The sequence below is a fragment of the Denticeps clupeoides genome, chromosome 15, assembly GCF_900700375.1.
Source record: "Denticeps clupeoides chromosome 15, fDenClu1.1, whole genome shotgun sequence".
Lineage (NCBI taxonomy): Eukaryota > Metazoa > Chordata > Actinopteri > Clupeiformes > Denticipitidae > Denticeps > Denticeps clupeoides.
The window spans coordinates 9,492,629-9,517,029 of record NC_041721.1 but is presented as its reverse complement, the minus strand read 5'-3'; the positions used below and the strand labels follow the sequence as shown (position 1 = coordinate 9,517,029).

At 43.1% G+C, this 24,401-nt stretch overlaps 3 protein-coding genes across 4 annotated transcripts in view; 1 reads left to right on the top strand and 2 right to left on the bottom strand.

Moving 5' to 3' along the window:
* Positions 1–567: 567 nt before the first annotated feature.
* ucmaa (upper zone of growth plate and cartilage matrix associated a) lies at positions 568–3,960 on the bottom strand. Its single transcript, XM_028955181.1, has 5 exons — positions 3,629–3,960; positions 3,271–3,327; positions 3,058–3,150; positions 2,442–2,540; positions 568–1,796 (listed from the first exon to the last, which is right to left on the bottom strand). The coding sequence occupies exons 1-5, from the start codon at positions 3,684–3,686 to the stop codon at positions 1,699–1,701; spliced, it is 405 nt and encodes a 134-aa protein (XP_028811014.1). The 5' UTR covers positions 3,687–3,960; the 3' UTR covers positions 568–1,698.
* Positions 3,961–4,788: 828 nt separating this feature from the next.
* On the bottom strand, positions 4,789–14,290 carry phyh (phytanoyl-CoA 2-hydroxylase). Of its 2 annotated transcripts, none has more exons than XM_028953896.1 (10): positions 14,263–14,290; positions 11,155–11,366; positions 10,815–10,870; positions 10,342–10,452; positions 9,504–9,672; positions 9,218–9,299; positions 8,950–9,131; positions 8,358–8,507; positions 8,135–8,272; positions 4,789–6,159 (listed from the first exon to the last, which is right to left on the bottom strand). In XM_028953896.1, the coding sequence occupies exons 1-10, from the start codon at positions 14,273–14,275 to the stop codon at positions 6,106–6,108; spliced, it is 1,167 nt and encodes a 388-aa protein (XP_028809729.1). In that variant the 5' UTR covers positions 14,276–14,290; the 3' UTR covers positions 4,789–6,105. The 2 variants fall into 2 exon arrangements, with proteins under 2 accessions (XP_028809729.1, XP_028809730.1); XM_028953897.1 differs by lacking the exon at positions 4,789–6,159 and adding an exon at positions 8,693–8,826.
* A 134-nt stretch (positions 14,291–14,424) lies between these two features.
* The window catches only part of cdk17 (cyclin dependent kinase 17), a 35,281-nt gene continuing 25,304 nt past the window's right edge, over positions 14,425–24,401 (top strand). The window contains exon 1 of the mRNA XM_028953895.1: positions 14,425–14,754. The gene's annotated coding sequence lies outside the window, so the exon portion shown is untranslated. The remainder of the gene's footprint in view (positions 14,755–24,401) is intronic.

Genomic DNA, 24,401 nt, shown 5'->3' with positions numbered 1-24,401 from the left:
ATAAGCCTCACATTCCACTGACTGTCCCTGTTGGGTTTTCCAGAAAAATATTCCTGTTTTTTTTTTTTTTTTTTCTTCTGCACCAGTGGGATCCACAGATGATTGTTTTTTGCCAATGGCAGGGTAATAGTTAAAATTTATTCAGTTGAAGAGTAAATAGTGGTATACCAACATGAACATAATCAGGAATATATATGTTCATATACCTCAGAAGAATGGGGTCATCTATTCAGAGAAGGCTTATAGAAGAGATGATTTGGAGCTTTCTAGACATTTACATTTACTGCGTTTATCAGACACCCTTTTCCAGAGTGCCTTACAATCAGTAGTTACAGGGACCCTGGAGACACTCAGGGTTAAGGGTCTTGCTCAAGGACAAAGTGGTAGGAAGTGGGATTTGAACCTGTTACCCACTAGGCTACTACCACCCTAGACTGTAAGGAACGGATTCTTCACAGTTGGTAGCATTCATCCTTCTTCCATCAGCTGCTGTTAGAGGTCGCCACAGCTGATCAGTCAGTCTGGTTGTCTGCACAATTGACCCCAAAAAGGTCTCCTGACGCAACCCTCCCCATTTACCCGGGCTTGAGACTGGCACCAGGAAATAAGTGGTCTGGTGCATCACTGGTGGACAAAACTGATATTGAGGGTCTTCTCCATGTAAGACATAAAGACAGGGGCATTCAATGCCAGGGATTGTTTTTAGCCTTGGTATAAATTTTCCCTGCGTTTATTGTGTTAAGTTTGGCTTTACATAATTTTGCTGAGTATGGAGAGGAGGTGGAAGTAGCCTAATATGTGACGCACCTGCATATGAACCAGAAAACCCCATTTACACATAACGTCACAGCACACATGCATAGTGAATTTTCTTACAAACCAACACAAGGGCCAAAGACGACAGAAATTATGGGTTACTTACAACCAGACACCACAGCGGTTAGCAGGCATACAGGACAAGTGGTGCAGACTAGAAACATGTCAGGGCTTTTAAGGGCCAGAAATTAGGTATAACAGAGTTTTAAGGGCAATTAGGCAAACAAGACACAGATACGGCACCTCCTGGGCGGACCAGGATCACCGTAGTTTGACACTTAACCCTGAGTTGATCTAGGGAGACTGATAAATGCAGAGCTGTGGCATTTCAACTCCTTTTCCTTTTGTGGGTGGGCTTGTCTGGACTGTAAAATCTGGGTTCACCAGAGGTTGCTGCTTTTTCATGAGTTTCTTAGGTTCATGGGGATTTTTCATGGAATGAACCGGAGGAACCTTGAGTTTATGGGGTGTGGCAGGTATGTGTTAAACCTCTTTTCACATTAATATTTAAAATTTTTATGGGGTGCTCAAGACTCCAGCTGATTCCAGGTGCTGATTTGTTTCAGACTGGGTTACAGTACTTCTGTATTTTACCTTTATAGTACACAAGATATCCGGTCACAAGCCTGTTTACAAATTATTCAAAGATCAATCCCATAATGCTTTGTTGTCAATATGATTCTAACAGAAGCATCTCTGCTTATATTAAAAGTGTTATAAAGACTTCCAGAAATTACTTTGAAATCAGATTTTTCCAACACATAATTAGTAGTATAAGCAGCTTATAAATGGCTGCTTTTTGAACAACTATTTGAACACAAATATCCCCTATATAAGCAGAAAACTAGATTATATTTGCATCACTGAGTAGGTGCTGACTCCTCAAACGTAGGGGCGGTGGTGAGGGTACCGTGGGTACATCCCATCATAGTGGAACTCCCGCCACTGCTCATTTTTCTCCCTGGTCCTCTCATACTGTTCTGTAACAGAAAGCACAACAGAGGTCGAGGGTCGCCATTTGGTTGCAATATGCTGCCTCGTCATTTTCCTGCTGTAACCGTATACCGACATCAAAGTTGTATAGACCGCATTTCATACACAATGAAGTACATTTTCTAGACAGTACTTAATTGCTTATTTTTGCATTGGTGCAGAAGCAAGGCTCTGTGGACAGGCAGGAACCCTGTCATATACAGTACAGGCCACAGGTTTGGACACACCTTTTCCTTCAATGTGTTTTCTTTATTTTCATGACCATTTACATTGCTAGATTCTCACTGAAGGCATCAAAACTATGAATGAACACATGAAGAAGGTGTGTCCAAACGTTTGGCCTGTACTGTAGTTTGAGAAACGCTGCTCTAGACAACTCAAACAGACTCAAATTGATTTGAAGATTTCACTCACGTCCTTTACATATAACACCAACGAACAGCTGAGAAACAAAAACTAAAAGTGGGGGGAGTCTCCATAGTCGTTTTAGGGATGCAGTGGGTGAGAACAGTATCAAACCAGTTCAATCAGCGTCTTCAAAAGCTGACTCGCAGCTAGAGACGTTTGACGCATCTCAGGCAGCGGCTTTCACCCATCTGGTTCTCACGACTTCAGATACTGTGAAAGCTCACCGTCACGCTCTTCTTCCAAATAGTTCTCATACTCGTCCCTCTGCTCTTCGTTGTACTCCCTTCTTCGCTCACTCGCAGCCAGCTTCACTCTCTGCTCAGCTACAGGGTAATCGTTCGTAAAAAGATAACATGAACAGTGTATAGTTACCTGATTGACTAAAGCAGTGAATATTTTAGAAAAAAACGATATGAAAGCACATGATAAAACTCCTGCACACGTGTCACTGCTTCTCTGGCTCTACCCCTCTTGACTTGCTCAGGCATTTTTCCTTTGCATATTTCTTGTAGACTGTATTACTTTTCCATATTGCCTCCCACTTACACACAGTGTGTGTGAGTGTGATCATGTGCCTGTAAATTCCACTACTTGATCCAACTATGCACTCCTAGACACCCACCCACACAAATACACACATAGAAAGGATACCACATACAGAAATTACATAATTTTACTTATATTAATATTATATATATAATTATATAATATATTACACCCACATACTTTAACTACAAAAAAAAAGAAGAGTGTTAAATCCAACAGCCTGAGCTTGACTGGTCAGGTACAGCAGAACCCCCACCAAAAACAAAGATCACCTAATAAAAGTCCCTCTCTCACCTATAAGCTCTGCATATCCCACCGATCGACGGCTGCGACGTTTGAAGAAGCTGGACGCGGCAGACGCAGGCATGAAGACACGTTTAGAGGACCCTGTGAAGGTAGATTTGTGTGGGATCAGGATCCCATGATGCATATATATATATATATATATATATATATATATATATATGTGTGTGTGTGTGTGTGTGTGTGTGTGTGTTGTCACCTCACCCATGGTCTCCATTTCATTTCCATCTTGCACTGCGGCACTTTCAGCCTCTCTGGGGACTTGGATTCAACACATTGGTCATTTCAAAGCTTTCATCATTATTTGAATAATATTTCATTTAAATCAGTGGTTCTCAAAATTGCTATGGGGGTCAATCTATTACCTCTGTTAGGCATTAAATATGGTTAATGATGGAACCAAGCAGTCATTCCTTTTATGCAAACATATTTGACATATCAATAACAACAATTACCTTAGCTAATATTATTATTACTGCCCTTAAGTAAAGGAAAACATTGCCTTATAGTCAACTCAAATCTCACTCATGCACCTTCACACACACACCTCCCCAGGACTCACATTCAAGGAGCAGAACCCCAGTCAGCAGAGAAAGCAGAAGCACACGTGTCCACGTCATCACCGCAGGAGTGTGTGAGGCAGCAACACAGCCACCAGAATCATGGAGTCAAGCAAAGTGTGTGTGTGTGAGAGAGAGAGAGAGAGTGAGGTTGTAAAAGGCATCTGGAACTTCACTAAGTCATGGGAGGAGCCCAGAGAAAAGGAGGGGTACACAAAGATACTTAAGGTTCTACCAATAATGGTACAGACATACACACACCCCTCTAAAACCCTGATACTTGTGTGTGTAGCTGACAGGTCTGCCATCACAGTTTAATAAAAATACTTTATTCTTAGGTTAGAGTTTCAGAATTTTTAACAGAATCTTAATTAGAATACCTTTGTTAGTAAGAACACACCTTGTGTGTGTGTTCAACTGAAGGTGATCACTTACAACACAAGAGATGATACAAATATGCATATCAAATGTGTGGAATGTACATATATGAGAATATCTTAAAATATTATTTTAAAGTTATTAGTTATTAACTTAGGTCCTCACAAAGACTTGCATTCTTGTGGCTCAGATGGTTTTCGCTTGTTGCTGTCTGCCAGCCCCCTGCTGGAATACCCAGCTGAAATGAAAGTGAAGTGAGCAGTGGGCAGCCATGACAGGCGCCCGGGGAGCAGTGAGTGGGGACGGCGCTTTGCTCAGTGGGCCACAACTGCCCCATAATGTCCTTTATGTCCCAGCACCGCAAATGATATAAAATTATATAATAACTTTCACACTGCTGTATTTGAAATATCAGCTGCATGTCACACAATTTCTAGGTGAAAGATCCTATACATTTGTGGGAATGAACGTTGGCCTTTCTCCTTATTGTGTCTGATCAAAACATGTGTCCCAGTGATTGTCACATGTAGGAGTGGAAAAGATCAGTATCACTAGGCTCAGGACAGAACATTTTCCATAAACACATGGCATTTTTCTAAAGTCAATACAAGCTGTTTCCACTACTTCTGTTTCTCTAGTGCCAGATGATTAGATATATGGAAAACAGAGATGAGCATAATAGAATCTGGAGACCAGGGGTCTCAAACTCAAATTGGATAAGGGCCACTGACGACACTGTCAACTCATAGAAGGGCCACAACAAAATTCAAGGAAACCAAAAAAGTTTCATATTTCTGGATTTTTATTTGAATAATTAATAGTTCCTGCATATTGAACAAAAACATATGCAAACAGTCTAGCATATGCATTATTACTCAACATTTCATAGTTTCTTTCTTGCTTTGACTCTAAATGAAAATAACCTAAGTTAAATTAAACATTTAATCACATCAAATCACTAGTATTAAAGAAGTACATAATATAGTACATTACATATTTATATATATATTGTAAGCATGACCAGATGGCTAAAATACCATCCTCAGCGATTATTAAAATGCATTCAGAGAAACCAAATTCCTATATTTTTTTAAACACTCAAAAAAAATGTCTGTCTGCATCTGCATTTTATCTAATTCATTTTTCAAATGAGATGAGTATCACATCTGCGGCATTCTCTTTCCGTACTCTCAAGATCCATTGGTACCAGTCCCTTCCAGGATTTCACCTTTTTGGGAATGCTGTAAAATGACCTTAATTTAATGCTGATTGCTGAATTTGGAATTTGCTCTTAGTGGTTACAGTTGGTCACATATACACTAACAGGCTGATATTGTCTTTTTAACAGTTCAAGGTACTTGGCTCATGAATTACTTGTATGTTTCTAGTTGTAATTTTTCTGCTGTGCCTTTAAAAATCATTTTCAGACCATGTTGTGACTGCACTGTTGCTAATATTCTAATTAGTCACTAGTGTTGTTACCAGGGGACTAGGGGTGTTAGAAAATGCAGATACAGCAATATATCGCAATATTTTACGTGGTGATACTGTAGGGATACAGGGACATAAAATAACGCTATTTTTGGATACAGCATATTTTTGTCAGCAGAAATGAGAATCAGCATGCGACTATAACCTCTGCTCCTGTATATGGCACTGTACAGCTGTGTACATTGAATTATTGTGAAATATGACAGACCAATCATAGCATCTTGTACTTCAGCTCTGTTTTTACAGTTTCAAAGAACTTTAAAAATAAAAGATACAGTATCACAATATATCATGATATAATTGTATCATGACCCATGTATTGTGATACGTATCATATTGTGAGATCCTTGCCAATACACACCCCTATTAGTGACATTTACATGGACAAACTAGACATAGAGAATACCTTTGTGTTAATTTGGTTATGGGAGGCACAGTTTCATAAAAATCCCTTTTTGAACCATATAAATTGGCTTTGCAAGCTATTTGCAATTCTGAGCACAATAATCTACATGTTACCTGAAGATCATCCACCTCACATTATATAATCAATAGTGCATGTGATATATCACTCTCCAGTGACAGGCTCTGGGTGACAAGGTATCAGTAGTTACATGGAAACTCGTTCCCCTCGGACCAGCCGACCCCTCAGAGCCCAGGAGTCCTGAAGTCACACACACAAACATTACACATATAGGGTTATAATAGTCTAGTGGATAATGCACTCACCTATAAACCAGAAGACCACAAAGTCACAGGTTCAAACCCCACTTACTACCATTGACACTTAACCCTGAGCTGCTCCAGGGAAGCTGTCCCTATAACTACTGCTGAATGCCATAAATGTAAATATAAGTGTTTTTTGCTACACTCCTAAGCATAAGCATGTCATGCTGGTGGATCATAATCAGTGAAGAGTAGTGCTGCACGATTAATCTAATCACAATCATAATCGCGATGTCAGTCTGTGCGATTACATGAACGCAAAAAGCTGCGATTTAAATGATTAGTACATGGATTAAATCAGCAACATATCACTCATTCTCTCAAAGTTTGCGAGCTGACTGAAGTCTCACTTCAGTCGAATGTGATGTGTTTGGTCACATGACTTCGTGACTCGCATAGACATATGGGTAGACGCCTCGTACGCCTCGAACGTCAACGTCGCCGCCATATTGCGAGAGGCTCTGCTGTGGAGTGAAGCATATACATGTGTATGGAGAGAAGTGCATAAAAATGCATCACTCTTGTGCTGCTTGGGGCTGTACAAACCGCTGTACGCTCCAAACCAGATCCCGGGGATTACATTTCATAGGTAAGGCTGGACAATTGTTTTGAATATATTTGGCCATTATAAAATCATGTTTTATAAGTCTTAACCTTAGCTAAGCTAGGCTAAGCTAGCGAAGCTATGCATTCCTGTGTTCAAGTCAGCCTCCAAACAACTTTTTGGCTAAACGTAGGCATTAACTATTTAGACTGTTTTTAGCTGTTTAGTTAACTTTTCTCAAATATAATACGGGATTTTATAATGGCCAAATATAATCAAAATAGTTGTTTAGCCTTACCTGGGTTTGTCATTCCACAGTAATGTAACCCTAGGGTTAAAAACTAAACCCTAGTTTTTTGTGATTATTTAATTTTGTAGAATATTGTATTTTGAAAGCACTGGGCATTTCAAGTTGTTATAAGTAGTTTGTACGTTTCACTTTGAAATGAAACATTTCACTAATAGTAATTTATATGCGACTTTTCATTGATATACAAGCAAGTGCCCTTTATCATATCACAATCGCATATTGCAATATTGATCTCAATAATTGCAATATGTCTTTTTTTTCCCAAAATTGTGCAGCCCTAGTGAAGAGGAATTCCCTCTGCATAGCCCTCTGCTGTTTGGAGCCCTTGCAAAACTTGCAGCACCATTCCATTCACTTTGCCACATAGACAAAAAACATCTCCAGTGAGATCTTATCATGCCACTACCTTTGGAAACAATGTGGACATGTAGGTTAATTTTTCCTCATCAGAGAATAAAACGGATGTCTTATAATTATTGGCTTGCAGTCAGCATCAGTATGAGCCTTAATTTAGGTATCGTACTGTGTCTTGCTTCAGCAGCTCAATAATTCTCCCATGTTCAAAGACAGAAATCCTTTTTGCGTTTGCCATCAGGAACTCTGCACAGTGTGCATGTCTGACAGAAAATGAACGGCAGATATTTGTGCAAAATCTGCCTTTCAAGGGCTACTGTCTTAAACTCACTGTCATTGTGAAATGTGAGCATTGGTGCAGTGAGCAGTGTGTGGGGACGATGCCTTACTCAGTGGCACCTTGGCGAAAACAGATGCGTCTGTTTCCTTACCCGCTAGGCCAACCGCTGCACCACAAAAGGTTATTTTTTTGCATTTTGAACCTCTACTTACAACCTGATTACGATCCACCAGCACAAAATGCTCTTCAGGAGTGTATTATCTAAAACTTAACTAAACGTAGATTTACATAATATTATTATTAAACTGCTAGTCAATGAAAAATACAATTGTAAACATAAATGCCCGAGTAATTAGCAATTAGTGTAACTTTGTTGGCAATAAAGGCATAAGAAAACTGTTCATACATGCTTTGTGGCTTTGTACCTCAAAAGTAATGGTGTTCTCAGCAATCCCATATTTCTTCTCTGCAAGCTCCTTCACCTCCTTTTCAATGTTCTCCTGAGTTGTACCTTTCACGTCAATGTAATAGCAGTTTGCGCTGGCATAGTGGCAGGATATCGCCTAGAGTACACGCACAATGTAATAGCTATAATTAGTTAAAATTGCGAAAGATGTGTTCGAAGTAACATATATTCGGGCATGATACCTTACGAAATCCTTTTGTCTTGTTCATGCCAGAGCCATGGATTAGAAGGGGATGGAAAAAGACTGTGTCTCCCTTCTCCATTTCCAGATGCACTCTGGGATGTTGGGGATCGTAGTTGCGTACACCGTGGTACATCTTATTAACCCCTCCCTACCACAAAAAAAAGGAGTGGAAAAAAAGAGAGAAAGTGAGAGTAAGGTAATAACAGGTTTATGATCAAGAAATATGTAGCTGAAGATGAAAAAGTTCCAATTTTAACTTAATGTCTGATATTATTCATGTATGACACACTCTAGCAACAGATACCCAAAACTCGGTTCATTAATGTTTCTTACATTGAGCGCCCACTTCGATGCTTTGTTTCTATTGGCCTGTTCTTAAGACTGTTCTTAGCGTGTTCTGGACGGGTTCGGTCTGTGAAGGCCTTAAGTGTACTCAGTTGACAGAAATCAGTCACAGCGACGGAAAACTTCAATCCATGTTTGCCAGGTACAAAAAAAAATTGGATTCTACTCACTATTGAATAAATGCTCGGTGTCAACACCAAATTTAAAGCAACAGGCTTTGTAAGCCTGGTTCAAACACACATCACCTCCCACTCAGGGTAGTCATGCTCCAAAAGCGTGCCCTTGTGTGAACCAGGCAGCACCACTAGGCAGCCATTTTGCCGGCAGATCTTCTCCATGGCAGTCCAGGCACAGACAACACGGTCAGCTGGACGGAAAGGGAAGTAGTGGAGGTCCTGGTGCATGGGGTGGCGAGACGTCTTCTTACCTGAGAACCGATTCATAGCCGTTACAGCATTTCAGGCGTGGCACTTCTGGATATTATTAGCATGTTTACTGAACGTGGTTGTATACCAGCATCAGGGGGTTTGTTAATAAGCATGGTATGCATTGCCATGATGTTGGGTCCAGTAAAACACTCCACGTATTTCAGGATCTATGGGAAACACATGAGATCACAGTCAAACATGCACAAACACTCACAACACATAAGTATATTATGAAGGTGTAATTAACTGATTTCCTTTCTATGTAGTATCTCTGTCATAGATTAACAGTATTTAAAAAGTCTTGAAGAATTTATTGCTCTTTACTGATTGAGTGCCTTGTGCGGCTAGTAAACAACAGCATGGGTATGGACCTGAGGGAGCTCACAATATCGGAATAGCTCTGGGTCCTCTTGGAAATCCTGCAGCTTGGACACAGCTTTCTGGTCAGCCACAAACTCAGATTTGGATATGGCCACATCCCTCATGACCACCATTCCTGGGATCTGCACTTGCTTTTTACAGACTCGTTCAAACTCAGACCTGAAAAGCATTGAAATGTTTTTTTTTAATGTACGGTACAGGCCAAAAGTTTGGACGCACCTTCTTTAGTTTGATGACCATATACATTGGTAGATTCTCACTGAAGGCATCAAAACTATGAATGAACACATGTGGAGTTATGTACTTAACATAAAGTGGAGACCTGGCCTCCACAGTCACCGGACCTGAACCCAATCGAGATGGTTTGGGGTGAGCTGGACCGCAGAGAGAAGGCAAAGGGGCCGACAAGTGCAAAAAAACCTCAAACCATTTCAGGTGACGACCTCTTGAAGCTCATCGAGAGAATGCCAAGAGTGTGCAAAGCAGTAATCAGAGCAAAGGGCGGATATTTTGAAGAAACTAGAATATAAAACAATAATTTTCAGTTATTTCACCTTTTTTTGTTAAGTACATAACTCCACATGTGTTCATTCATAGTTTTGATGCCTTCAGTGCGAATCTACCAATGTAAACGGTCATAAAAAAAAAAAAAAAACACATTGAATGAGAAGGTGTGTCCGAACTTTTGGTCTATACTGTAGATACAAGTAAAACTATATTTAAAAAAAAAAAGAGCGCTGTCAGTTACAAATCATCAGTTTTAGGGCAGCCGATAACTGTGATTTATTCATCACCGTAGATTAGTTGATTCATTCGTTGTGTCCTTACTTGAACCTCTCGATGTCCTCCTCTGAAACCAGGTTTTTTATGAGAAGGTACCCGTCGTCTTCATAAGAGATCCTTTGCTCTGGGGTCAGCAAGGGCGTGTCTAAAGTGTACCTTATAAAAAAGAAACGCCATCAGTAATCAGGTCATGAACGAGCTGGCGACAGTAGGCCTCTCTTGTCCTGGTGATTCACCGGAGGACTTTGTGCCCTTCACATCACTCCCATGACCAGAGCAGGAAGTTCACGGCAACGTGAACTTGGGGGGGGGGGGGTTCCTGACAAATCATATTATTATAATCATAAATAATAATACAAGTATTAGGCAAGCGGACAATAAAATATCTGGGGTTTTTTTTTCCTGAACGCAGACACCCGCGTAATTTCAGTTGCGCAGAAACAAACTCGATTCCGTGACGAGATTCTCGCATTTCTGTACAGAAGAAGTTTGTTTTAAGGAAAGAGTGGACCGCTTACCGAAGCGTGTGGGGACGCGGGTCGGACACCGCCGGTGCTGAGGTGGAGGACGCCTTCTGTATTTACCACCGCGTTAAAGTTCAACTTGCCGGAGGGTCGAGTAAACACGCGTTTTTGTGCATTTTTTTTTCCTGCCAGAGTTGTATTTATTCTTTTTTTTTTTTTTGTAATAAAAGTTGACAATGTGGTCGCCGCAGCCGAGGCCCGTGTAAGACTTTTATTTTGCACGCCCCGCGCTGCCGTGGATTCCGACGCCGCTCAGGGCGCGACCCAGTCGGCAGCGCCGACGCCGCACGGCCCGCCCCTGGTGCGCGACGTGGACGCCGGTAACAAAGGATACGACGGCGGCGCTGGAGCGGTCCAGGTGGCTCAGCACCAGCTTCAGCCGATCGGCCGCCCGAGACATCCTGGGTAAAACCGGCGAAGAGAAGTAATGGCGCTGACGTCGCGAAACGAAGCCGCCGGCTCGCCGTTCTCTCCCCCCCGCTGCTGCGTGTCTGCGGAGTGATCGCTGCCGACGCCCGGGTTCAAAGCCCCACACCAGACCTCCACCTTGCACAACAGTATGACGACAGATATTTTGGACTCTGGTATCTCAACACGAAGCCTTTATTGGCTATACGAGCTCCCAACAACCACAACACTTCATAGGACAGAACACTCATACACTCCAGCACTTTCAATTTCAACCACTTCTGGACTCAGTCCCCCCAGAATAACTTTCACTTTACTCATTTGCACACCTTCACCCTACCTGTTACACATATTTTATGTTAGAAACACAAAAGTGATTTGGTTATGTTTGCAATATGGTTACCAAACATAACCATATTGGTTCACTGTACACTTGCCATATTGTGGTCTATAGCAGTCGCTAAAGCATTTCACTGCATATCATACCATGTATGACTGTGTATGTGACAAATTTGATTTGAATTTATTGTCCTCCAGGGGCGTCTTCGATTTTAAGCGCACATAAACCTCATTTCATGGCATACTAAGCGCAAGTCTAGAGCTGATTAGCTGGAATCTTGGTGACTTTTCATTTATTCTGTTTAAAGGTGTCACCTCAGACGTCAAGCGGAAAGAGACATGCAATAAACACAAACCACTCGGAATAGTGTCCACTTTATTAGCCATGATGATATGCATCCACCCGCTCCATCACTAATTCTAGAAATCTGTTTGTGCTGGCCCCGACACAAATGGTGGCATCATGTTGTTTGGTTCACCTTTGAACGCGAATCGTTTTAATCTTTGTGCGACAGTCATAAAATGAGTGTGCAAAATGTTTACCGGCCAGTACCATCTGACTCCAGCTTCTAAACAACTAACAGCAAGAGTAACAGCAAGAAATCTTCAAGGACTTTGTGTTTCCAGGCCAAAGCCGTGACGATCCTTGTCACCGGATAAAGCACAAATGAGCACAGTGTGCAGTGCAAGGGACTTGGATTAGGAGTGTTAGAAAATATGGTGATATTTTACGTGCTGATAATGTATCGATACAGGGGACATCATAAAGGGGCAGTGGTAGCCTAGCGGTTAAGGAAGCAGCCCCGTAACCAGAAGGTTGCCAGTTCGAATCCCGATCCGCCAAGGTGCCACTGAGGTGCCACTGAGCAAAGCACCGTCCCCACGCACTGTCATGGCTGCCCACTGTTCACTCAGGGTGATGGGTTAAATGCAGAGGACAAATTTCACTGTGTGCACCATGTGCTGTGCTGCTGTGTATCACATGTGACAATCACTTCACTTTTTTACTTTAAAATCAGGAAGGCCACCAGCACTGTGAAGGACCCTACACACCCCTCACATGGCTCTTCAAGTTCAAATTTCAAGTTCAGGTTCAAATGTGTTTATGAAGCACTTTAAGGTGCCGCAGTTGACCAAAGTGCTGTACACAGACAAAAGAAAAGAGAGAGACAGTGAATAAAACAATAAAATAATAACAACCAATAAAATAATAATACCTATAGACAGATTTAAAAGCCGAGGAGAAAAGGTGTGTTTTGAGGGAGCTCTTAAAATCTGGAATGGAGTTGGCCTGCAACTCAGGTTTAAGTGTCTTACACAGGGACACAATGATAGTAAGTGGGGTATGAACCTGGACCTTCTGGTTCATAGGTGTGGCTACGACCACCCTACACCTCCTTGTCTTAGGGACGACTAACAATGAATGTTCTGCTGACCTGAGAGCACGTGGAGGAACGTACGACAGATCAGGCAGGTCGGACAGATACTGTGGGGCATGAAGACATTTAAAAGCAAACAAAAGATTTTTAAAATCAAGCCTATAACAAACCGAGAGCCAACGTAACGATGCTAGAACTGGAGTAACATGCTTGTGTTTTTTTGTATCAGTTAAAAGCCGCACAGTGGCATTTTGGACCAACTGAAGTGGATCAAGTGACCTCTGGTTAAGCCCCATTGCAGTAGTCCAGACGTTTCTTAACAAAAGCATTTGGGCCCTCACTGTCAGACTCTGCAACAGCTTCCCACAGGCCATCAGACACCTGAACACTCAGGAACTTTCCACTCTGGTCTGACACACAAACACACACACTACCTCTGTTATATTGAGTAATATTATCTGTCTGTGATATTATCTATTAATGCACCACTCAATTTTGCCCAGCAATATTGCCACTATTTTACCTTGCACATTAATTATTCATTTCACTAGTTTAGCACTTGTCTGTCAGATTTTTTTGTTGAATGTTACTCTTGCACTGCCCTGTTTGCCCAGTTTGTCTGTGTCTCTGTCTAACATGTACAGTACAGGCCAAAAGTTTGGACACACCTTCTCACTTTCTGTTTTCTTTATTTTCATGACCATTTACATTGGTAGATTCTCACTGAAGGCATCAAAACTATGAATACATGTGGTCATGAAAATAAAGAAAACACAAGCCAAATTCAACATCAAATGTCGAGCGTTTACTTTAGTGACGTCAGCAGAGATGAGAATAATCTTGTGACTACAGCCTCCGCTCCTGTAGATGGCGCACTACAGCTCGGTGCTTTAAATTACTGCCTGGCATTTCGGGTAGAGTGAAAGCGCAAAACATTACACGCCGAGCCGTTGCATTTCGGCTTTGTTTTTACATTTTCAGTGAACTGTAGAATATCGCACTATGTAGAGTGTCACAATAAATCGTGATATAATCCTATCATGACCCCTGTATTGTGATACGTATCATATCGCGAGATCTTTGCCAATACGCACACCTAACGTGGATACTGCATTAATTGGACACATCTTAATGTCCCGATCCTTAAAAATAGGTGTCTTTACTTTACTTTTATTATTTAATCTAATCAGTTCTTTGTTATGCAGGAATTGTTGCAAATGAAAAATAAACTAGCTCCAGTTTAAACAGTAACATATATAGCACACAAGATTAAATATATAGCAATAGAATGTAAAAAAAATAGAGTAATAGCCAACCATGCAGGATCATTCGTTAGAACTTTACACCAGTGGACGATCTACACATGGACGATCGTGTTAGACTGGAACTCGCCACCAGGGGGCGCCGCCGCGCCGAGCACTCCGCCCTCGAGGCGCGCACAATTCGGCAGGATCCCGTTCCTCGCCGCTCGGTGTCACGGTTTAGGCGGAGGCGTCAGAATGCGGGCAGCCGCTGGCAGCAGCACCCCTCCCCGGTTCCACCAGCGCTACCGACCCCTCGCCACAAAGGCGAGCTGACGCCGGAGCAGAGGCGCTGGGAGTCCGGACCCCGCAGCTCCTCCGCGGCCGCGGGGCTTTCGTCAAATCGAAACTTTTTTTTTGTTGTTTTGTTTTGTTTTTTCTGGAAGGCGAAGAGGTCCGTGTGCGCGACGACATTAAAACCGCGAGACGAGCGGAAAACGCGGCATCCGGCCTCCGGAGGGACGCCGAGGGCTGGGACTCGAGTGCGAACAGGGCCCGCCGCTTCTGGTAAGCGTTGCTTCGCTGTCGTGTCGCGGGCGGCGGCGGCGGCGGCGTGACAGGCGGCTGAAACGCGCCGCCCGCCTCGCCGCGTTTCGGGTGTTGGAACTCGGCCTCAGACCCTGACGCGTTTACGAGGCGCCACGACAGGTCGTTGGCGAGGCGCAAGTTTGGTCGTGTTTTTTTTTTCTTCTTCTTCTTCTTCCCGTCACGTACCGCCCTGCGCCCGACAGGTTACCGACGTCCGCCGACGTCGCTGCGAATGGAGCCGGTGTCGTGACCTGTACGGCGTAGCATTCTTTTTTTATATTATAAACTTACTACTATAGAAACCCTCTAGGTTGTCGATTTTTATTTTTTTCGATGTCGTCTCACCCCGACGCCGATCATATATATATATGTCGTTGTGTTACGATTCTGTAGGAGACCGACGCGTTGCTCGGTGCGGGTGGTGCGACCTCCCCACCCCCACGACACGTCCTGCTCTGAAATCCGAACCACGCAGGTGAAGTTGTCCTCGACTGTCCAGACACGCCAGATGAGAAGTGTCCTGCGCTATAAAGAAAAAGGCAGGATCGCAGGGCAGCGTGTGTTGCAGTCAGCTAGTTGATAAGTCATCTTTAGTTAACTCGACAACTTTATAATTTGAGGTTGTGAGAAGTTTAAAAAAAAAAAAAAAAAAGGTAAAACTTCATTCCTTGTTAGTTTTATGCATGCTTATTGTGCCTGTTCGGTGTCGTGACCTTTCCCGTCAACTTACGTTGTGAGAAATCCTCAGCTGCTGTTCTATGACTTGTGTGTGTGTGTGTGTGTGTGTGTGGAGGGACGGACAGATAAGGGCGTCTGTCACACCCCAGCACCAGTGTGGGATGCTGTCCAAAGCTGCCCCCCCCCCCGTCAGCTTCTCTTATTTGCGTGGAAACGAGGTTGCGTTCGCTGCCTGACCCAGATCGCAGGGCCCGCATCGCCCTGGTTTCGCAGCATGGAAGTGTACATTTACATTTACAGCATTTATCAGACGCCCTTATCCAGAGCGACTTACAATCAGTAGTTACAGGGACAGTCCCCCCTGGAGCAACTTAGGGTTAAGTGTCTTGCTCAGGGACGCAATGGTAGTAAGTGGGATTCGAACCCGGGTCTTCTGGTTCATAGGCGAGTGTGTTACCCACTAGGCTACTACCACCCTACACCCTAGTGTAATACGGTAAACTCGCGCAGTGTGTGTGTGTTTGTCTTCGGTGGGTCGCGTGTGCATGCGGGACACGGAGGCTGTCTCTCCGTGGACACGGCTCTCTGTTCGATTTTGGCCGACCTGCGTGATGAGCGCGTAGCGTCGACAAAAGAGCCCCAATGTCCCAATCAGACAAAGGGCCTGTGCTACAGTATCGGCGAGTGCGACTGATGCCCTTTGTTGTCGGATCTATGCGTTCCAGGCCGCCGTTTATTTAATACAACACCCCCAATAACTGCACACTCGGGGATCCGGCAATCACAGGCCCTCTTGCATGTGATCACGTGTAGCGACACGATGTCCACGGGGTTGTTATTTCTCAATTTGTTGTTTGTCTGCAAATGGCAGGGCAGTTTTCTTGCGATTTCGCTTGCGATGCGTGCGTGATTCGTCCCGCTTCTACATTTCTCTAAAGCAGCTGGCTGCTGAATCCTATATTTAAAACGACGCGAGGCAAACGCACTGACGGCGGAGAATATCGAGTTCTCCGTAAAAACTCACCGACCGACTTAAAAAAAAAAGTTCAGCCTTTTACACGAAGCTCTTCATTTTTGATACTGGACACCGTATCATTCAGACATCAGGATTAAGGATTATGGTTTCATAATAAAGACAACTCTTTTGAGATTACTGGGTCAGAGTAAATTGAGATGGAACACGGGGGGGTGGAGGCTGCAGATCTTCACCCAGGTTATATTGCTGAAAAATATGAACGTAATGGCGATATAATTACATTATAGTCATTATTATTTTTGTTCACCGGGGGAGGGTCACGCCTTGCCATTCCCCTGCGTGAGGAAGTGCGGTGCGGCCGGTTCATTCGCCACCTCCGCGGGGCGCGCCAGATAGATTACCCGGTTAAGCCACGCGCCTGCTGAACCACGTCCAGATTACACAAGCGCGTGGCCGCTCGCGCTGAGACAGAGGAGAGGATTAAAACGATTAGACCACATTAAAAAAAAACCAGATCGCCGCATCAAAACAACTGCAGCCGGGCTTTTAGCTTTCAGGACGGATTGTCCGTTCCCTGCGCTGCTCCTGCCGTGCGTGGCGCCGCGTGCACAGGAAGCGGCGGGGAAACGACTTTGTTACCTACGTGTGAGTTCATAGGAAGTGACGCGGCGCCAACGAGCCCGAGCGTCGTTGAGAAATCAGTCGGACTAACGCGCATTGGGGCTCTGTTGCGTAAAGTCGTATGGCGCGTGGCCTCCCCAGGCTTATGATGCCCTTGTGCGATCTGAGGCAGGGCTGTCCTCAGTGGAAGCTATTTTCTTTAAAGTGAAGTGATTGTCACATGTGATGCACAGCACACGGTGCACACAGTGAAATTTGTCCTCTGCATTTAACCCATCACCCTGAGTGAGCAGTGGGCAGCCATGACAGGCGCCCGGGGAGCAGTGTGTGGGGACGGTGCTTTGCTCTGTGGCACCTCGGCGGATCGGGATTTGAACCGGCAACCTTCTGATTACGAGGGCCGCTTCCTTAACCGCTAGGCCAAATTATGTACCCTTGAAGTCCCATTTTGGGTAAAAGAAATAGGTTGGCTCCACGAAACACAGGCAGGCGTGAACCATTATTAGTGTCATAACTTTGGTCTTCATTCCACATGACGCGCACACTACTGTCTTCCTGTTGCGTGCTCTTGTTTACTTGCTCTAGTTCCTGGGATATTGTGTTCAATTTGCGGGCGTAAGGGAGCTGCCATCAATACACAGGAGACTCTCTGAAGTTCCGGGAGACTTGGCATGTCTGAAATAACCCTCACTCTGTTGAAGATTAGCAGCCATAAATCGGGCATGGTCGTGTATTAAACGCGCTAACGCCTGGGACCAGTTCATCCTCGATAACGTTGAAATGGTGCGATAGGACGTTGAGATGTTCTTCACAGAGCCAGCAATATCCGTATAGGAAGGTTCTCTCAGATGGTGGGAGGAAAACGAAGGCCTAAACTGTCTAACCTGGCAAGATCTTTTCTGTCCATTCCTGCAACATCTAGCCCATCAGAGTGAAAGAGAGCAAACCTGACCGGAGGCCATGTTTTATTCCTGGTGTTCTGCTGCTGCTGTGCCCTGCCCCCTTTGAGGTGAAGGGTTTTTCTAATGAAAGTTCCCTCGCGCTTCATGTAAAACTGGTATCCAAATAGGAGCCGTTTTATAATTCGTGCAGTTTATTATCCGACCAGATGACCGAGGACTGGTCAAGTGTCAAAACAGTCATTAGTTGCAGCCCTAATGCCAGGTTGAGTGAAGAGGTGATGGGCTGCAGGGGCCGGCCTTCACATTTAGCTGTAATCTGTCGGGATTACCGCATGATCTCGTCTGTGACAAGTGGACCTAAAAAGGCAGGCAGAGTGGGATTACTTTCACACACACAGGGACACAGTTGGGTTATGGTTGTCCGGCTGGAATCTTTTTATCTCGCAGAGTCTGAAATATTTATGACTCCGCAGGAGAGTGAGGGAAACACGACGGATTCGGAGCAGCCCCAGAGTGTACGCTTGTGTGTGTGTGTGTGTGTGTGTGTGTGTGTGAGTCTCACTGTGTCCCCTCCCGGTGGCATGGGCTCCGTGTCATGACGAGCACATTGTTTACATTCTCTATGTCACCACCAAAAAGCCGCACATCATAGATCTCGGCCTGCAGCAGCCATCTCCACACATTCACGGAATGACGAAGCCGTCTGCGAACCCTCGGTGTGTGTGTGTGTGTGTGTGTGTGTGTGAGACTGTGAGAGGGGGGTCTACGCCTACAACCTCAGACAGTTCGGGCAGGATATGGATTTTGTCGCCAGCCATTTTCGAAGGTGCACGAGGACGCAAGCTCCCCGTCTTATTTTTCAGAACGTCTGTGCCCTTCAGTGAAATCTGCGTTATCAACACTCTCTTTGTGTTATCTGAAATCTTGTATGTTCTCAGATTACATAATCTTTGCAACACAAAGTCATGGTTTGTTCTGTAAATATGACATGCTGGAGGAAATAACAACCTTGTGCTTGTTGTTGATTCCCTTCTTATTTTACATTTTTTTACCACTCACTTGGAGCCGCAGGAAGCTGGTTAGCAGACAGCCTCACATCACATGTAGGGATGGAACTTCTGCCAACTGTACATTCTAGTTTGCTAGGCTGTGTCAACACTGGATTTATTCGTTCTTAGAACCCGTGCAGCAAATATTTATTAATAATATGTTTAAATTTTGAAAATTGAGATGTTTTTTTTTAAACTCCCCTACAGCCTGAGGCCAATTCTATTATTGTGCATTTTCCACATTGCAGGATCACTGCTGGACTATATGGGGCCTAGTTTTGCCTCAAGGTTTTATTGGTTCTTCAATTTATGCTCATCATGTTGCTTTACATTCTGAGCGTAGTTTATATGGTGTGTGTGTGTGTGTGTGTGTGTGTGTGTGTATGTAGTGCCCCTTTTTGTATGAGAAAAGACAATATCACAAAGCCACTAAAGCCACCCTGATGAGAGAAGATAAAACACAGTGACGTGAATGATTAACCTCATTGAGATGGAGGCGCAGCGTGGGCGTCGTGTGAAAGGGTTTAATCCCGCTCTCTTGGGTCGTTTAAACTAATAAACAGGCTGCTTATGTTCATGCATGAGATGTAGATAGTAGAGATCATCATCATCATCTCTTTCCCTGCAACATCCTATTACGCCGTTCTCTGGTAACACCACTTCATTACATCTAACCAGGCATATCAACTAGCACTGGTATCGATACGTCAGTTTTGCATTTGCTGGTTCATGTAAATCTCCGGCAGACTACTGCATTTCTCAACAGGCATTCCAGCGGGCAGCCCCTCCCTGGCAACCTTGAGGACCCAGTGTTTACATGAGAGTAAAAAGCATGAGAGAGAGAGGAGTTACGTTGTTCAAATGTAATATGAATATTTTAATTACCACTGTCAAGCAACACTGTTGAAATATGAAATAATCTATAAGAACAAATTTTTTTAACAATTTTGTATTTGTTCATTTCTTTATGTAGTGTGTGTATATGTGTTCCAACTTTCTTAAAAATATTCTTTCTTTACTTATAATATTATTGTGTTGCTGTGTTCACCCCCCCCCCCCCCCCCCCCCCCCTTTAGTATCAAAAACAGTATTGAATACCATCGTTAGTATTGGTATCGAGTTTGCAAACCTACTACATAATGTCAAAGTGCACGATGTTGGACTTTTTAACTTTGTGAACAGCTTTTTTTTTTTTTATCTCGTTTGCTAAAAATATGAACTGTTGTCACATGATTGCAGTATTCAGTAGTGCTAATTAAAGTCACATAGTGTGTTTATACCGTTACTTTCTGTGTTAATTAATTTAATGTGTAATAAACAGATGCACTTTAATGTCCAGGCATACAGGTGTGAATACTGACAGTCAAACTCTAGTTTGTGTGTGTGTGTGTGTGTGTGTGCGCGCGCATGTGCGCACGTGCTTCTCTATCTATGGAATGTTACAAATTCCTGTGGCTGATGAGTTTGTTTACTTGGACAGAATTCCTGTGTGTGTGTGTGTGTGTGTGTGTGTGTGTGTGTGTGTGTGTGTGTGTGTGTGTGTGTGTGTGTGTGTGTGTGTGTGCGTGTGTGTGTGCGTGTGTGTGCGTGTGTGTGTACGTACAGATTCAGGTGTCCTGGACCGTTATGGGTATAACAGGATGTCTCATCAATATGCACATCCTCATTAGTCATGAATAACTGAAATTCTATTTATCATTTATCCCTCCTTGCATTTATCAGATGCCCTTATCCAGAGCGTCTTACAATAAGTAGTTACAGAGACAATTCCCCCGGAGACACGTACTCGGGGACATAATGGTAGAAAGTGGGGTTTGAACCTGCGTCTTCTGGTTGATAGGCGAGTGTGTTACCCACTAGGCTACTACCACCCTATGTTGTCTCTGAAGGGGGCCTCCAATAAATTTAGGAGAATTTGTGGCCCTTTTCTCCAGAATGTGTAATGGGACATTAGTAGATTGACTGGCCTAGTTGTTAATGCTGTTTTGCTTTGTGATTTGATTTATTTAAAAAAATATATATATATATTTGTAAATACCTGGTTTTGATTTATTGTTCAGAGAACTTTCTTTTTATTTATTCATTATCTTTTTTTTTTTATTTCATTCATGTGTTATTGTGTAAAGTTAAATAAACAGTAAAAATATATATCAATTGATATCGACATCGATACTACATTTTAGTATTGATAAGTATCTGAGAATTTTTTGGACATCAATATGTCCACAGATGTGTGCTGTAAATCCGATCTGATAAAGATAAACGCAGACAACACCACCTAAGTGGGTCTGAATAGATAAGTGTGATGTAAGAGCGTGGCTTACGGGTGCAGGAACAAAGCTAGGCCTGTCAGTGGCCTAAATGGAGAAGTGGAGCGGCCCTCAGGTGGGACAGGAAGCGAGGGAGCCGACGGACTGATAAACTGGGGCGCCCCTGTTCCTGTGGGTGCTCTGACACAGATGGGTCGCTCTGTCCTATCACATCGACCTGAGAGTTCCGCAGGACAGGCCAGCTTTCCTCCCATGCCAAACTTTTCGTTCTCATCTCCGACAAGACTCCTCCCTCTCTCTCCGCTGGCTTCAAGATGCAGTTCCAGAGCTTCCATACGGTCCTGTTTGGTTTCTGAAAATGAGGCGTATGGTTTGCCATTTACCTACCACTTACTTCCCCCCCCCCACTCTGTCACTAACAGTACTGTGAACAAATGAAGACTCCATCATCTCCATAAATCATGGATTTTATTGTGTGTGTATTATATGGCACTGCTACACGCTGTGTTCGTCTGTGTGTTGCGTTTGTCATTTTTTAGACCTAGATTTACCTGCGTTACGTCTGCGGCTTGACACGCTTGTGCTTAATGGTGGTTTCGGATTTTTATTTGACTCTACCAGGAAACAAGTGTGTGTGTGTGTGTGTGTGGGCGCGAGTGCACATGCCACAGGGCTGCTTTGGTCGTGTCTATTATGAGGGTGATGTTTTTTAGCATTTTATTCATTAGCTCATAATAGTTGCTTCACATTTAGCATGATAAGTCAACACTTTTCAAATGTTCAGTGTGTATGTTTCATAATGTAGTAGATTTTTTCCCCTCTGCAAATGTGGCCTAATAAATAAGTTGAAAGGTCCATGTTGTTTACTTACTTTTCATCTCTCTCTACTTTGCTTTCATATTTTCCCCATCCTGCTGTTTTTTATGCTCAGCCTGTTCCAGGTATAATCGAGCTCTTGGGCTTTTTCCTGGAAGTGGGTGATGTTAATCTTATAATCGATGCAGACGTGGTTGATTCTGCATCGATGCAGTGCAGAACATAATCGAACACATCACAATGTCATTGCTTGGTGATTTTTCTGGCGGCGGCATAAAAATGCCGACTGCATTGACCGCATCGTTATTCATCAATAATTAATGCCTTGATAATCGTAATCGAAATGAATCGTGAGAGCAGTGACGGTTCACAGCTCTAGTGATGTGGCACAAAATAATAGTCCCTATTATTATTTGTTCCTTCCTGTAAATCCCAGCTAGTTTACAATTGAAGTAAAGTTGTCCCAAAGAGACTTTTCTGTCACTAAACAAGAGAGGTGAGTTATAGTTTAAAAACTTTTTTTTTTTTAAATAAAAGTTCATTTCAATTTGTCCTGTAGAAAAAGAAATCTTTGCAGTTCCCCTTCTGAAATGATTCAGTTCCAGATTTGGTCATAGTTCATAGAAGACGTCCAATTAATATTTAATTTAGCTGCTTAAATAACCTGGCAATACGAAACGCTGCTAAAAGATTGATGTTATCGGCCCTTTTAGCTCTTACAGCTCCACTGAATTAAATGGTTCAGTATTTCAAGGAGAGACAACTTAAGGTTTTCACACGTAGCACTTGATTTTACATGAAAGCTTGGTATTTAAGGGATGGATTGTCTTGTTTATTTTTGCTGCAGTCCTTGTAAACAACGGTGGCCGAAAAATGCTTGTGATGCCATTGTATCACATTTAGAGCCCAGTCACCAAAATTTGCAAGTGAATGGAATTCCTCAAAAGCTCGTTCTGCTCGGAGTGCTCTTTGGGCCGGCCGTCGCTGTTGTGTGTGTGTGTGTGTGTGTGTGTGTGTTTGTTTGGATTGGTGCGGAGATGGGTCAGCGGTCCGGAGGCTCATGTCATTCACATACAGTTGCGGGAACGTGTTCGGGAACCATCTCTCTTCATCTGGGCCTTCTGCGTGATTTGTTCTGTTAAACGTGAACAAATGTATAAGGTATTTATTATTTTATTTGTGAGAACTGTTTGTGATTTTGGGCTAAATAAGAAATCAATTTTGTTGAAAGAAAATGCTTTTGAAATTGCTCGACATTCTCTGTGATTCCGATGCCTAGTGTACATATATACAGTACAGGCCAAAAGTTTGAACACCTTCTCATTCAATGTGTTCTTCTTTATTTTCGTAACATTTACATTGGTAGATTCTCACTGAAGGCATCAAAACTATGAATGAACACATGTGGAGTTATGTTTTCAGATATTTCACCTTTTTTTGTTAAGTACATGTACTCTATGTGCGACCTTTGTATAGTCACATTCTGCTAATAAGGTGCTTTTTTGCACCTCTGGTCACATGTAACATCCATCATGGGTTACAGCATGAGATTTGTTGAAGCCTGCACAGTTAATATGAGTAAGAGGAATGAACAGCATTGCTACTCTTCTCAGAGAGATCAGTGGAGAAGGAGTCTGTCCGTCGTCTATTTCACTCCATAACTGCCATCGTGTGTTTACCAAGAGAGAAGAATCGCAGCACATTGCTATTTGTCAGAGGGACAATGAAACAGACCTGGAATGTCATCCTTGGGGAATCCAGAACATCGCTTATCTGTCTGGTTGGAGGGAATTAAATAATATGGATGCCGATGGTCTTTCAGACATACAAGAATGTGTTACATGTCAGTAATCCAAAACACAGAACTAAGTAAAATAGTGTCTCTTCAACGTCAGTCTTGTTGAACAGATGTAGTTACAAGAATGGAATTGGTTTGCTAGATATCTGTTCTTATTTGTGTGTCTTTTTTTTTTTTTTTTTTTTTTTTTTTATTAATTTCCAACATTTAAGAATGAGAGGAGCCCTTAGACATGATTGCTCTAATACACACTCTTTCCTCATTCTGTACGTTCACATCATGCTCAGCAATGCCCAATATGTGATTTGTATGCCTATTGAAAATGTGCCACTTTACTGACCGCAAGGTTGACTGTCCTCCATTCCTCCTGCTTTACCCCCCTCATCTCTGTCGTACTAATAGCCCTTGTACAGGGGGGTTTTAGTGGACATCACAAATGTGAGCTCTGCTGTAGGCATTTTAGGACCCCATCTGCCTCCATACCAAACATGCAGAGCTCATCAGCGCTAGTTGGCA

Coding starts and splice junctions, on each gene's coding strand:
- ucmaa (XM_028955181.1), bottom strand. CDS start 3,686: ATGACGTGGACACGTGTGCTTCTGCTTTCTCTGCTGACTGGGGTTCTG. Junction 3,328..3,628: donor TGGGGTTCTGCTCCTTGAAT/GTGAGTCCTGGG, acceptor GTTGAATCCAAG/TCCCCAGAGAGGCTGAAAGT. Junction 2,541..3,057: donor GGGATATGCAGAGCTTATAG/GTGAGAGAGGGA, acceptor ATTACCCTGTAG/CTGAGCAGAGAGTGAAGCTG.
- phyh (XM_028953896.1), bottom strand. Junction 10,871..11,154: donor ACCGCTCCAGCGCCGCCGTC/GTATCCTTTGTT, acceptor TGGTAAATACAG/AAGGCGTCCTCCACCTCAGC. Junction 9,300..9,503: donor GATATTGTGAGCTCCCTCAG/GTCCATACCCAT, acceptor TGTTTCCCATAG/ATCCTGAAATACGTGGAGTG.